Here is a 14,697-nt window from a genome sequence, read left to right on the forward strand (position 1 = left end):
ATAGAATGAATCTTTGACCTGTTATGGCCAACCCCATTGAGATGCATCATGAACCTGGTTCTGCCCTTCATGGGTCTAGCTTAGGCTATGTTTGTGTTAATTCTTCTTCCTCTTGCTGCGTCTATCTATTCTTCTTCTTCTTGTCCTATTTTTTCTTTTCAATAATTCTGAAGACAATCAAGGTCTACCAGGCCACCTGAAGTTGATGGGTCTTCTTGATCTTCGAAAGATCTCCTGCCATTTCATGATTAAAGACAACTGAAGAGATTACATAGTTCATATATGTGGTCAAACCTTTCTGCTTTGCTGCTCGGTTTCATGTTCGTTCCATAGTTCTCAAGTAAAAGCCTCAAGATGACCTGCCCTTGCATTGGAAGTGAACAAGGGAACTGCAAATTGCCAAGACTTGAACCACATTGCGTAGCTTAATAAGAGTTTGGAGTGGCTAGAGCTGGAGAAAGAGAACCCAGAAGAATGCAGAATGGAAAATCTCATTCTAAATGAGTTGCATTCTTTGCCGTGTTAATGGAATGTTTACCAAACATGTTTTTTACAGTGCTGAATGTGTTCTTGATCTAAAAATGCATTCCAAGAATGCATACCAAACACAACATTAACATTGCTTTTCTTTTCTTCATTTCATTTGAGCTAAAACTAGATACGTGAGCTAAGGACTTTATCAAAACCGAATCGATCCATTTACATTGAAACCGCAAATCTGTTTAGTAAATGGTTCGGTTCTGGTTTCAAGTTTCAAGTTTCAGACTGAGTAGTTAAATGGGCCGGGTCGATTTTAACCATTTAACCCATTGGTTTCAAACCGAATTGACACCATGAAAACCGAACCATTTAAACTGTCAAAACCATCTGATTAGCCCGTATAATATATCAATATTTGATTGTTTTAACAAAACATAATGATTTAATTTAGGGAAGAATTAAGGATCATAGAGGCTGTCCAACAGTTTATTCAATAATTTACTCCTATTATGTAGTTATGTAGTTAAATCCTTGCTTGTTCAATGCCTCATTTAATTTGATACAAAATTGAACCGTTTATCAACAAAAACAAATTTTAGTAAGCATGCTAATAAACTAGCAAACCAATTACTAATCGTTTAAAACCATAAAACTGACAAAGTTTAATTGCAATCGTTTAGTAAATGCTGCATTTTGGTTTTAGCCAAATAAATGTGAATCAAACCGAACCACATCATACACATCGAAACCAAACTGATTAACACCCTTAACGTGAGTAGGAGGCTTTGGGGTCTACCTGTCACAATAGTCCCTTATTTCTTTTTGGCTGAAACTTGATGTGGGTTGGTGACTTTGGGATCCATCTATCCACAATATTTCAGTCCCATCCAACCTACAACGTGATAGAAATATAAATGCTAGACGGGACAATATATTTTCCTGCACCCACTTGACTAGGGACAATTGTTCTCCCACCTCACCTCACCTCTCCTCTCTTTCTTTTTTCGCTCAACCGAGAGGCCACAAACATGTCCCAAATGGCCAATGCAAACATTTGCGACCGTCAAAATACAATAAGAGGGAGAGGGAGAGTTTCCTCCGGTCTCTGCGTAGTAATTCTGATGAAGGAGGGGACTGGGTTTTGAATCCATAAATTCAAAACCCCACTTTTCCGAAGAGAAAACAAGTGGGACCCATCATGTTTGTGTCTTGGAGTGCGAAAGAAACTGCACGTAAACGACGTTTGGATAATTGACCCTAATAGTAATATATCTTAGGAGCCAGTTTAGGACCACAGGGTCAGCAACAATTCACAAGCATGTTTTTAGCATATATGCCACTTGAAATTTAATTGTAAGAATTTTGTCATTCAAATTTAATTCTTTTTGTTTCAGTGGAAAATATTTTATAAGATTGTTCTCAAAGGCGAAAAACGAAATTTTATGTATATAACAAAACGTTGCTAAAAGTTTGCCACATGATGATTCCAAATTTTCTAGACATGTAGGCCTGTAGATCTCTTGTTCATATGTCAAGTTTTAGTCAAATCAAAATTCATCAAGTGAAAAATTAGAGTTTTGAAAGTAAAAAAAATTGTGGGAGAGTGTAAAGTATTGATTAATGTTGGAACAAACAACAACAAACACGAAGGAATTGAATAGATTAAAGCAAGATGATATAGAGATTTAACGTGGTTCACAGACCAGCGTAATATGCTACATCCACGAGTGACGCTGAAAATGATTCACTTTGTTGGAAGAGAAGATTACAATGGAGATCTCTCAACAACATTCAAATTCGCAGCAAGAACTCTCACCCAAAAAACCCTAACTCGAAAAACCTCAATTCTCACTTGTTTCACTTGCCTACACAACCAGACAACGAAACATATAAATAGTCTTCTAAATCGGGTCGCATTTGGTCGAGTCGTTTTGATCCAAGCCCTATGCTATTTGGTGGGAGTGTCTTCCTCCTACCTACAAGATTGACACTTGTAAAACATTGTAAATTATTATTTTTTTCATTACTATTGTTTTCTAATAAAATTGTTTTTAAGTTTAAATATTGATAAACATTCATTCCCTCCGACTAAAAAAAAATGTGCTCCAAGGAGAAAAGTATCCATTAACTGGGAAGAACTTTGATCATATTCACTTCAAAGGTATACATTTATAGTTGAAGGCTAGTCCATATGATAGAGGGCTCAAAACTCATCTCATTTACCAAGTATCCCAAAATAAACAAAGGAAGTGGTTAAAATGAATTTAAAATTATATGAAATTATTGAATTAATTTTCTAATTGGACATGGGATTCTATAAACTTTGTGTCTGTGACTGTGAGAAGGTGATGCTCCCTTTATTCCCTTGCTATGTGGAAAACTTGGAAGTAGGTGTGTCTAACATAGGACTCCAAACCTTCTCATTCATAATTTTTTTTTAGCCTAAATGAGCAAAGGAAGTGATCAAAGTGATTTTGGTTTCATAAAGTTACAAAAATGTCATTTCATCAGAACGGAATTTAGTAACAATTGTATGATTTTCTTGCTTTGAACTTGTTTTAGGACACGTGGCCAATTATTTGGGTTCAAATTTTGTAAGTACAATTATTAAGGGAATATTTTTTGAATGGCGACTCATATCTCTGCCACATGGCCAATTATTTGCACTCAAAATTTTTAAGTATAACTATTAAGAGTAAATATTTGCTGAATGGTAATTCATATTTCTACCACATGGCTTTGCGAGTCAACTTTTATGGACATAAAGACCTCGAGGTCCCTTATTCACATCTAAAATAAAACAAAGTTTGTCAAATGGAAAATTTGAGATTTGAGATTCATGGTCTAAATACTATAGGCATGCATGGATATATATGGGGATTCATGCCAATACATGAAAATGTAATTAATTAGATTAGGGTTTAAAATTTGATTCATCATTTCCATACCTAATGAATTAATAGTTGAATCTGAATATCATTTTAGTACAATGAGGTTGATTTCTGACTGGCCCAGTGTTGCTCATGGTGAAGGGTGTGTGCGTCTTGAAGCATCAAGCAATAGTAGCCTACCTATAGAAGGAGGAATTTCTCACCGGCAGCAGGAAATCTCTCTCCCTCACCAAATCTCGGCTCTCCCTACTACTCTACTAGACCACTATTCTATCACCACTGATGGGGCATGGAACACATCTACACACCATGGAGGGAGGGGCTTAATTGTCTGGGATCCCCAAGGAAACTTTGTCGTAGAAAAATGCAAATGGTGTCTCGAGCTTTTAGCATCAGCTATCGAGATCAAAGCCATTTGAGACGGAGTTCTGTTGGCCAGAAGCTTACATTTGGATCATGTTGCGATCTTCTCCGACTGCTATCCAGTTATAGCCGCCCTTAATAGACTTCCAACCTCTATAGATTGGACTACAAGTGCACTAGCCACACATGTTCTCCAACTTACCTCTCCCTTTCTTTCAGTTCATTTTTGTTTTTTCAATTGAGATCAGAACTCTTGTGCTGATTAATTACCTTGCATCTGGGTTATCTAGACTTTTGTCTTTTGTGTGTTTGGTGGTTGCGCCCACCTCATTTGATTTCTGCAAGGAGCTTCTCATGAGCAGATTTTAATTAAATGACTTTCGTCCAAAAGAAAAAAAAAAAAGATTTGTTTTTATAGCTCTAAAAAACTTTGACTATATTTTATTGTGTTTTATATATTTTTATCATTATGATTAAATTTTGAACCATTTTAAACACAACGTACTGAACAATCTTTGTTTTCTTTCCTGTTTTAACCATGATCTTGACCATGTCTTTGTTTTTTTGTCCAACAAAGGGTAAGCATACTTCTAAGTATTATTCATGTTGGCTAGTCAAGAGTCCACTTGGAGCCTTGGACTTTGGAAGATAGTCTTACTCAAATGGAACTTTCGTATCCCCAGCAGGGTTCAAGAGTTCTGAATCTGGAAATTGTTTTCTGTTCGATTCTATTCTGGATCAATCAGAATCGAGTTGGATCGGTTGCAGAATTCTTAAAATCGGCCACAAATCACTTCAGATATCAGATTATTTATTTATTTATTTTGATCCTCAAATTGAAGAATATTATAAAAAAAAAAAAAAGGGAGTAGAATATTGGATTAATTCAAAATTTAGATTAGTTCTTGTCTTATCCCTAACGCTATGAAAAAAAAGAAAGAATAGGTGTTGGATTAAGATCCTCTCTAGCCTTCCGGGTTCTGGAGAGGGACTAGTGAGGGTTCTCTCTCTACTGGTCCCCCTCTTCAGCAACCCTAGGCTGAAGAGTATCTAAATTCAAAAGTGTCTGGCTACCAAGAATTTGGAGGCGGCACAATTGGACTATTGAATTGGAGGAATGCTAGCATGACAAAATCCAAGTTTAAGCGGGGTTTGTGCGGTTTTCATGGTGCAAATTTAAACTCGGCCTACATGATGTCAAATTGAAATATTTTAGCCTAGGCCTTGCCCTATAGGGCTCAAGGTGTGCTAGGCTTGGTCCTACACAACAACAATAACAACAACGAAGCCTTATCTTAACTTAATGAGGTCGGCTACATGGATTCAAGAGAAGATAAGGAAAAGGAAAAGTAAAATTTTTAAAAAGTGAAGCCAGGGCATGAACATCTTATCACAACCTAGTTCCATTTCCTCATGTGTCTAGACGTACACAACACTATCGGGTAGCTTTTTTTTCCCCATATGTTTAATATGGAAAAATATTCTCTTTCCAGGAGCATGGCTTATACTTGGCAAAATTATCCTCTGCAGTGAGTGATGCCGTGCGATGAGCATCGGATGGCCGAGATGATCTTAGAGCACATACCCAAATGATCCCAACCATCCAATGCTCACTGCACTGCTGCATTCAGTGCAAAGGATAATCGCCCTTATACTTGTGCTCTGTATATATATCTTTCTCTCTTCTCCCCCAAATAGAGGGCGAAAATGTCATTTTAGAGAGAGAGAGAGAGAGAGAGAGAGAGAGAGAGAGAGAGAACACTGGCGTAGGCCATACTCTTGGGTAGAAAACGTTTCCCCCTTAAATATAAATCATAATAATTAATACATGGCCTTTGTATATAAAAGTAGACCCAAAAAAAAAAAATCCCAGACATACTTAGACATCAACAGATAAATAATCAAATAGATAGATTACTCACATTTGCCATCATTATCAACAAAAAAATAACCTAAAAAGTAAGAAAACATAAGAAACTTAAAGAAAACAAAATCTAGATCTGCCAAAGCATTCCACAAGGCATCGTTGTCAACAAAACTTGGAAGATGGTCCATAACAATGGCAAAGAGGAACAAGTTGCCGTTTTTTGTGAGGGCATTAGCTATCACATTAGCTTGACTGAAATTAATTAGTGATAATTTTCTAAGAGATACCAGTCCAATACGGCTGGAGAGCTTGCCACCTAGCTCAAAAGGATCCATGAACATTAGATGAAGTAGAGGCCAAGATAATAGACATAATGTCCGATTCAATCCAAAGATTATCATGCTACTTCCAGCCCAAAAGCGAGGGCTTCAAATTTAGCACAATAGTTAGTTTGCACCCTCAATAAAATCTGAAAAACACCATAAGGGAACCCAAGCAAATTTCCAAAGATACCTCCTAGCTCTAGTCCAACCTTGGTTCTAAGACAACACCCATCAATGTTCAACTTAATACCAATCTTTTTCCCATTGAAGGCTTCGTCAAATCCTCAACCAATCTTGAGTAGGCAATATTGAATCTATAAGAATTGTAACCTCACGAGTAACCTTTTTGATGGAAAAGATCACCACATGTTCAGGCTTAGAAACACCTCATAATGTTTGACTTCGTCTAAATAGTAATGGAGACCACTAGAAAATCAGTCACTCAAATTTGTATGATATTTGAAGACTTCAGTTTGGAATTATGTTATAGTGTTCAAAATAGAAGAAAAACTAGGTCAACATAGATTAAAAGCTCCACATAACCAATTCCATAATTCAAATAAGTAAGGACAAAAACAAAAATAAATGCTAAAGCGATTCCTTCGATGATAGACATAACAAACAAGGGCCGTGTTTAGTATGAAGCAATGAGCCACCCTGGAGTCCTGAGTCCTGACTATAGTTAGTTAAAACATGTTTTAAATACCTTTATTTTTTATCATTCTCTTTATTAATTAAAAAAAAAAAAAAAAAAAAACCTTTTAAACGTGTGTAACTCTTTCTGACTGAGAAAAGTGAAATTTTTTAATATATTTAATCCTTGATTTCTCAGATATATTTGAATCTTGATTCTCAAAATATTTGATTATATTTTTATGGGCAGAGTTTCTCTAAGGCCACGGTGAAGGCCAAAGGGAATTCATTCACTGTATGGGTTTTAGGAAATATTCTAAAAGCCTATAGGGATTTGTGAACCCTAGAATTGTGTGGTAATTAGTGAAACTCACGAGGCAATGAAGAAAAACTTCTCCCTATTTTTATTGTTATAATCAAATTATAAACTGTTTTAAACACGTCAAACCAAACAATTTTTTTGTCCTTCCTATTCTAACTATCAGCTTGAACGCCCTTTGTTTTTTCTTCTACGAGGAAACATCTCTTGAATAAAATCTCCTCCGTAATCTTACTTCTAAGTATTTTCATGTTGGCTAGTCAAGAGTCTACTTGGACCTCGACACAAATGGAACCTTCATATCCCCAGAGCAGGGTTCAAGAGTTCAAAATCCGACCACTGTTTTTGGTTCAATTTCATTCCGGATCAACCAGAATGGAATAGAACCGGTTACAAAAACCTTAAAATCGGCCACATGTCATTTTAGAATCGATATTTTTACCATTTTGAATTGTCTGGAATTGAGATCGGGCCGCCCCATTCCCAATATGGATAGGTCAATTCTGTCAATCCGAATCCAATTTCTCGAACCATTATCTTATTGACCACAAATCGGATTCGACTACTTTCCAATTAATTGAGTGCCCAATTAGTGACCATAATACTTGAGCCTGTATTCCCAAGTCCTTTCAGAACTTGGATCACTAATTTTTTTCTGGTAGAAAACTTGGATCACTAATTGAACACCCATTTAAGTAGGGAGGATCTGTTTTTCCCACAAGTATTGTCGTGGATGCCGGCGGTGTCTATTAGACTTGAGACGACTATCACTTATTCACCCCAAAGCTTCGAGGCAAGCATCTCCCAATTGCCTTAAACTGTTCATTTTCTAACCAACGAAATGAAAGTATAATTAACTATAAAATAAGTGAAATTATGGGTCAGTTCAGTTTAGTATTAACCTTCTTGGCTATTTCATTACAATATACAAAGAGACATAATGTTTGTTGACCTAAGGAGGCTTTGTTGTTCGGCTCCTTGGAATCTGAAAAGAAAACAGCCCAATGTGGAGATATATGAGTACTTGGGCAGCCTCCCCCTGACGGTTAGCTTCTAAATGAGCTATGTTTGACTCCCATCAAGTGGTATAGAGTTGGGGAATGGCAACTCTGATGAGGAATATGATAACTTGGGTAGGGTCTCCATAATACCAATTAAGTGTTAGCTTTTTCACAATGCACAAGGCTCTTATCGTTGTGGGGTCTGAGGAGGGACATAATGTATGCAGTCATATATCCACACTTCGTGAAAAGACTGTTTCTCAATTCAAACCCACGACCATTAAGTTGCAATGGAGCAACTTTACTATTGCACTGAACTCGTTAAGGGATGGGATTCATTCACTTGCATGCATTCCTGTTAGCACTACAAAAAGCTCTAATCTTAAAGCCCTAACTATTGCTGTGCAACCTTCCCTTAGGTTCGTAGAGTCAGGTTTCCCATGTACCCACAGCAGAGGCCACAGGTCATAGATCTCAAGGATACAATTAAAAAGTGAAAAGAAAAAGTCCATTTAAATGTCTTTTAACTCATTTTGAGTGAAAAAATGGCACTAATAAGAAAATTTTAAATTTAAAAACTTTAATTTTATATTTTATGGGCTTATGGCCTACACATCAAATCTTAACATGTAACCAAGGGCAAAGAGAATGCTACTCTACTGATGTAGGTACAATACCAATGGATGGACCAATATAACGATACATTAAAAAAGGTAGTGCAGTCTTTCTGCATCTACTTTGTCTAGACGTGATTTTGACCGCCTCTTTGTTTTTCCTCCTACACAGTACAAAATTTCCTCTGAAAGCATATTTCCAAGTATTTTTCATGTCTTTATAAAAAATTAAAAAATCTAAGTATTTTTCATGTTGGCTAGTCAAGTGACTCAAGTCTGCTTGGACCTCGGAGATAGTCCACTTATCCCTAGCAGGGTTCAAGAGTTCTGAACCCGGCCACTGTTTTCGGTTCAATTCCATTCCGGATAAACCAGAATTGAGTAGAATCAGTTACAAAAACCTTAGAATAGGCCACAAGACACTCTAAAATTGGTATTTGTATAATTTCGTATCGGCTGCAATTAAGATTGGGTCGGTCCATTTCCAATATGGATGGGCCAATTCTGCCAATGTGAACCCGATTTCCGGACCCATTGTCCCACCGACCACAAATCTTCTCGTGCATCGGCGGCGCCTATTAGACATACAGTATACCCTATTTAATACAAACCGTTGACTCATGTGAGAAAAAAAATATAAAAATAAATATAAAGAGCCTTAGTTTTTTGGGTGGGACGTAGGGGCTGCGTAACATAAAGGGGGTGCGAATTGATTATTAACCCTAGTAAATGCCTCTCCTCTTGCTTTCATTGGCAGAGGCACACAGTGCAGCTCTTACATCCAATCCAAAAAACTTTAATCGTTAGCCTAAAAAGACAGTGTGGCCACCATGTCTGGGCACAGTAAGGGGTGAAATGACCTCCTCGCCCCTCATGAAAGATAGAAATTTGATCTTGTTGATGTTTCTGCCAGTGTTCCTATTAGCTCATGCGTTAGTCTAGATGCTACACTACCTTTTATAGAACTCTCTCCCTATAAAATATAAATAAGAGAAGAAGAAAGAATGCTACATAATAACCCTTTTAGAACCTGATTTCATTTTCCCATATGTCTAGGTGTACACAACACTATTTGAGACTCTGAATCTCTTTTAAGTATTAATCTTCTTGGCAATTTCACTAATTTTTTTTTTTTTCTTTCTCTTTTCATTTTGGTAAAGTAGGCAATTTCTCTACAATTACAATTACAGTAATAAATTACAAAGAAAGATAGAAACCTTGTCAGAAATTTCACTACAAGTCTACAACTACAGTAATAAATTACAAAGAAAGGAGCAGTCCGGGTCGGGTCAGTCATATCACCGATTCACGACGTGACTTTACAACAGGATTGCATGACCCGTCTTAAACGTCCTCTTGAAACTTTGAAGTTTTGAAAGTACAATCAAATCTTTTTAAAGAATAGAATAAATAAAACTGTCTGTCGCGTATCTCTTATTAAATTAAGTAAACTATTGTGATGAAATACGACGAAAAATCTCATTTTCAAAGTGTAATTTCATCATCTTCTTCTTCTTCTTCTTTCTCTCTCTCTCTCTCTCCATTCCTTTTTTTTTTTCAAAGTTACAAATAAACGCGGCAGTTATGAAGAGTCCAAATCTTGATTCTTGGTTCTTTTGATTCTTGATTCTTGATTTGCCTATTTGAAAATTTGAAAATTTCAAACCAGACTCAAGAAACTATATATATAGCTTTACCTTAATACAACTCTCTTACACCACCTGAGAAGATAGATCCTAAACTGGAAATCTTTTCTCTTTCTCATAGATCATTGAAAGCCATGCAGCGATCTCTAGCCAAGCACTTAGGACGCATGGCTCGCCCTTGTGGTGTTTTCATTAACCACAGAAGCATAGACACCAAACGCAGTGTCTCTGGTTTGCTCTATGATTACTTCCTCCGCCTCAACCTCCATCCTTTTTTAGATAGCAAGAACATGAAGCCAGGTGATAAGCTTTTCGAAAACATCGATTCCGCGATTCGGTCTTGTAAGATAGGGGTGGCTGTGTTTTCTCCAACTTATTGTCGATCTTATTTCTGCCTTCATGAATTGGCTCTCTTAATGGAGTCTAGGAAGAAGGTTGTTCCCATCTTTTTCGACGTAAAGCCATCGGAGCTTGCTGTTTTGGATGATGGGATTTGTCCAGGAAAGGATTTGCAGAGGTTTAGGTGGGCTCTTGAGGAGGCTAAGTACACCGTGGGGCTTACGTTTGACTCCTCTAATGGGTAAGGACTAAGAACTAAGAACTAATTAAGGACTATTAATTTCTCTTTCAGTTTATAGTGTTTGTGATTGTGATCATGAAGGGTTCCTAATTGGTTCTCTTGTGGGTTTTGAAGGGACTGGTCTGAATTACTGAGGAATACTACGGAAATTGTGGTGAAGAGGTTGATCGAGTTAGAGGCAAATGAATGCAAACGTGGTCACCTCAAAGGATGATGGATGATTAGAAGAAGATTAATTAAGAGCCCAACAATAACTCTAATTGATTCTTTAATTTTAATTTTTATGTGTTTAATTGGGTTTGTGAGCTTAAATTAAGCCTCAAACTCAATATCAATGTCTTGCAATTCATTCTTTTATTTATTTATTATCTTTCTTAGCCAAAATTTTTCATTCATTTTTGTAACAGAAATTAGGGAATTCTGTAATGGTATTTGATTCATTTACCCAAAAAAAAGAAAAAGAAATAAAGGTATTTGATTCATTACCAAAGAAAAATAAGAATGTAATATTGTTTTACTCCATGACTCAATGATACAATGGATGTAATATCAAGCTTACATAATATGATTGAATGTCTGAAATGAAATTTAGATCTTCCATATTTGGAACCGCAATTTTCTGTTGATTCTGTCCATCACAGGAGTCCTTTCATTATACAACATTGCCATTGAAAGTCTCCAAGGATATTAAGGTTTAGAAGAACTATACTGAAGACTTCAACCTTGAGGTTGCATGCTTGATGAAACATGGTTTAGCGAATCTTTGCCAAACCTGAAGAAATTAACCTCTAAACTCCTAACACAGCCCAACATGGCAATAAACTGGATGATGCACTCCTGAAGAGAAACAGAATTTATAGCTGATGCCCATATCAGTGTTGGGGTTCCATGCAAAAGCAATAATCCCACATCTATCTGTAGTTTGTTGCAACTGAGTGGTAGTGTGATAAGAGATCTCTCGATTTAGCCGTTTGTCCCTTTTCTGAAATAGTCCTTCTAGTGTTATGATAATGTAGCTTGTATTCATACTTTAATGGTATTTAGTAACATCCAACATTAGGTGTAACAATAACTCGTCCTGTATTGGGGGTCACAATCTCTTTACGTACCAACCCATCATTGAATATGGATCAAGTTTTCGTATGAGAACCATTTTCATTCGATCCTGATTCCACAAATGGAATCCACAACATGGCTTCTTCTATTGTGGATTCCATGTATGTGGACCAAGATCATATGAGAAACATCTTGATCCATTCTCCCTTTTGTGCAACTTTACTCTAATAAGGGGCTCAATTAAGTTGTTTTAAATGGATAATTGATAATACTCCTCAAAATATTCTTGTATGCTTCTTTCCTTCTGACGTAAGTATTGGGGATTTTAGAAGAAGGTCTAGGTGGTTCACCCAGAAGCTAATTGATTGAGGTTGCATAGATCTACTTGTTCTTAATAAATAGGTAAGAAAATTGTTCCGACAAATAACTCTTCTATAGAGTGATTTCGCAATCACTACAATATAAATACAATAATTACTGATTCCAATTTGTCTTGAATTTTGGATTTTGTGACAAAATAAAAAAAATCCACAATGATTTGACCCCATAAGCGGGTCTACCACTCAATAGTATGTTGCCACCAGAACCCTGCATTTCTTTTAGAGAATCTCCTACTTGTTCCAAAACAACTGGAAAGAGATTCTTTAACCAGAAAGAATTCAGTTCAGATGTAGGATATCTATCCAGATGTTTAATTTCTCCCATGGGCATAGAAATTTTGTTAGCTTAGTGTCAGGTTGGATAGAATGAGAAGAGAAACAAGTATCATGACATGCCTAGAAGTGTAAATTCCGTTAATGCTCAAGATGTATTGTTCCAAGTTGATTGGCTTGAAGTTGATTTGTAACCAAGCTATAATCTGAGAGAGATGCAAGGGTGCTCATAGATTAGCTCGAACAACGAGAGGCTTGACTCCCTACTTGCTAGAGAGCATCTATCCACCAAGATGCTAACTTCTGATCTAGGGTTCCGTTGTGCTTATGGGGTCTTTAGATAGGTTCGTTTCAAAACAAGGGCCTCATTTGCCAGGGGTTCATGAAATACATCACGAAAGCAGGTCCTGAGGATAAGGCTGGAGCCCAAAAAGAAAAAATAGAACAAGTTGCTCTTGCAGGCATCAGGCTCTATTTGAGAAGTAGACTTCATCGTGTGATTATTTATAAATGATGTTAGGATCGTCTAGCTCATCCTCAAAAAAATAAAAAAATATAAAAAAAGAAAAATCAAGCCCAATATAAACATTGAGAAGAACAAGATCAATCTCTCCTTAATGACTAACTTTTAAATGAAATATATCCAAATTCCATCAAGGAATATGAGTCCGAACATGACAACTCCGATAAAACATATATTGACTTGGGCAGCCTCTCCCTGATAGCTTTTTTTAGTATGAACTCTATCCATGTCCCATCAATAATATACTTGTGAATGCAACTTTTTAGTTGCAAAGTCTCATAGCTCTACAGAAAAAGAAAAAAAGAAAAAAAAAACCACCGCGTTAACCCTTACAAAACGCAATCCGACAATAAAGTGAATCAACATAATTAGAAGTTGTAAAGTAACCCTTACAACTTTTTTTTTTTTAGGTCAAAATGAAAAAGGTGTAATCTCGACCAGGATTCGGCAGAGACTGGTTATGGTGGGGTCTCCTTGCTTGCTATTTTTGGAGCAGATGCATGAAGCACGATCTCCCATATTTAATAAGAAGTACTTTGGCTCGATCGCTTAATCCTGGTCTCCTCCTCCTTCTTCTTCTTCCTCGCTATTACCTGAGAAAATCACCATTAAAACCCAATCCAAGACCTTGACACCGACATTAACCACTGCTAGTCCTGAATCACTGCAATTAATTATGATCTTCTCTTCATTTATTGTATGCACACTTCATTTTTTAGGTCTTGAGGTTCCTGCTTGAGTCATCACAACCTGTTTCCGTCCTGAACGTAGTCGAATCTTACAGTGATCTCAAACCATAGCTGCATGAGAGGAAATCTCACGGAACTTGAATCTAAAGCCCTTAATATAAACGGTTGTGGCAATGGTCGTTCTTTGACTCAATGGGGTAGTTGAGTTGGCAAGGGACCTTCGCCTCAGGAAGCATGTGGTTCTGAGTTCAATTTGTCTTACCTCCGTAGGGCAATTCACACTGGATATTTAGTGTTTTTCACCGCTTTCAATGAAAGTTGAATGATTTTCATTCAACCCCGGTATGACCCAGTCTATATAGACCTGTAGGACCAGTTAGGCGGAAGGCCTTGATACAGTTAAAAAAAAGAAAAAAAGAAGAAGAAGAAGAAGAAGAAGAAGAAGAAGAAGAAGAAGAAGGGGCTGGAAAGTTTTTTCGTTTTTTTATATTTTAGACCATGGGGACCCATTTAAGTGGCCCAAAAGCCCCATATTCAGGAAAAAACCCATTTGTCCTTTCGGAGAGGGACGGATCCACTCCGATTCAATGTGCACTATGGGCTAGACGCCGAACAAGATGTCACAAATCTGGAGTGAGCTCGACCATAAGCCCATGATCCACAGCCCTTTTCCCGATTCCCCAAGCCCAAAATAAAAAATTGCCTCCTACGCTCCGTTTGATTGTAAGAAAAACTAAAGGGAAGAAAAATGAAATTAAAAAAAATATATGTATAATCACATGATTTTGTTTTTTATATAAAAGTATGACCTCACAATTCACATGATTAAATAATCAACTCTAAATCATTTCCTGTTTGGTTATAAAAGTTTACTTTACATTGAATCAATCCCTTGAATTTAAATAAAAAAAAAAAAAAAAAAATCTAAAAAAAAAATGTAAAACAAAATTAGGGGATATAATGTTCCCTGGTCACGTAGTCCCTATGCCAGTGCAGGGGCCAATGAGAGGGCGTCCCTAGGCATAAACCATAGGGTTGCTTTTTTGAGTTTCACAAGGG

General features: G+C 36.7%; 1 protein-coding gene across 1 annotated transcript; it reads left to right on the forward strand.

The window, feature by feature from the left end:
* Nucleotides 1-10,304: 10,304 nt before the first annotated feature.
* LOC122093000 (TIR-only protein-like) lies at nt 10,305-10,931 on the forward strand. Its single transcript, XM_042663278.1, has 2 exons — nt 10,305-10,717; nt 10,832-10,931. The coding sequence occupies exons 1-2, from the start codon at nt 10,305-10,307 to the stop codon at nt 10,929-10,931; spliced, it is 513 nt and encodes a 170-aa protein (XP_042519212.1).
* The last annotated feature ends 3,766 nt before the right edge of the window (nt 10,932-14,697 follow it).

Source organism: Macadamia integrifolia, chromosome 11 (assembly GCF_013358625.1).
Source record: "Macadamia integrifolia cultivar HAES 741 chromosome 11, SCU_Mint_v3, whole genome shotgun sequence".
In the NCBI taxonomy this organism is placed as follows: domain Eukaryota; kingdom Viridiplantae; phylum Streptophyta; class Magnoliopsida; order Proteales; family Proteaceae; genus Macadamia; species Macadamia integrifolia.

What these genes read in the sequence shown, in the direction of transcription:
- LOC122093000 (XM_042663278.1), top strand. Translation starts at nt 10,305, where the DNA reads ATGGCTCGCCCTTGTGGTGTTTTCATTAACCACAGAAGCATAGACACC. An exon ending in ACGTTTGACTCCTCTAATGG is followed by an intron (nt 10,718 to 10,831) that starts GTAAGGACTAAG and finishes TGGGTTTTGAAG; the next exon opens with GGACTGGTCTGAATTACTGA.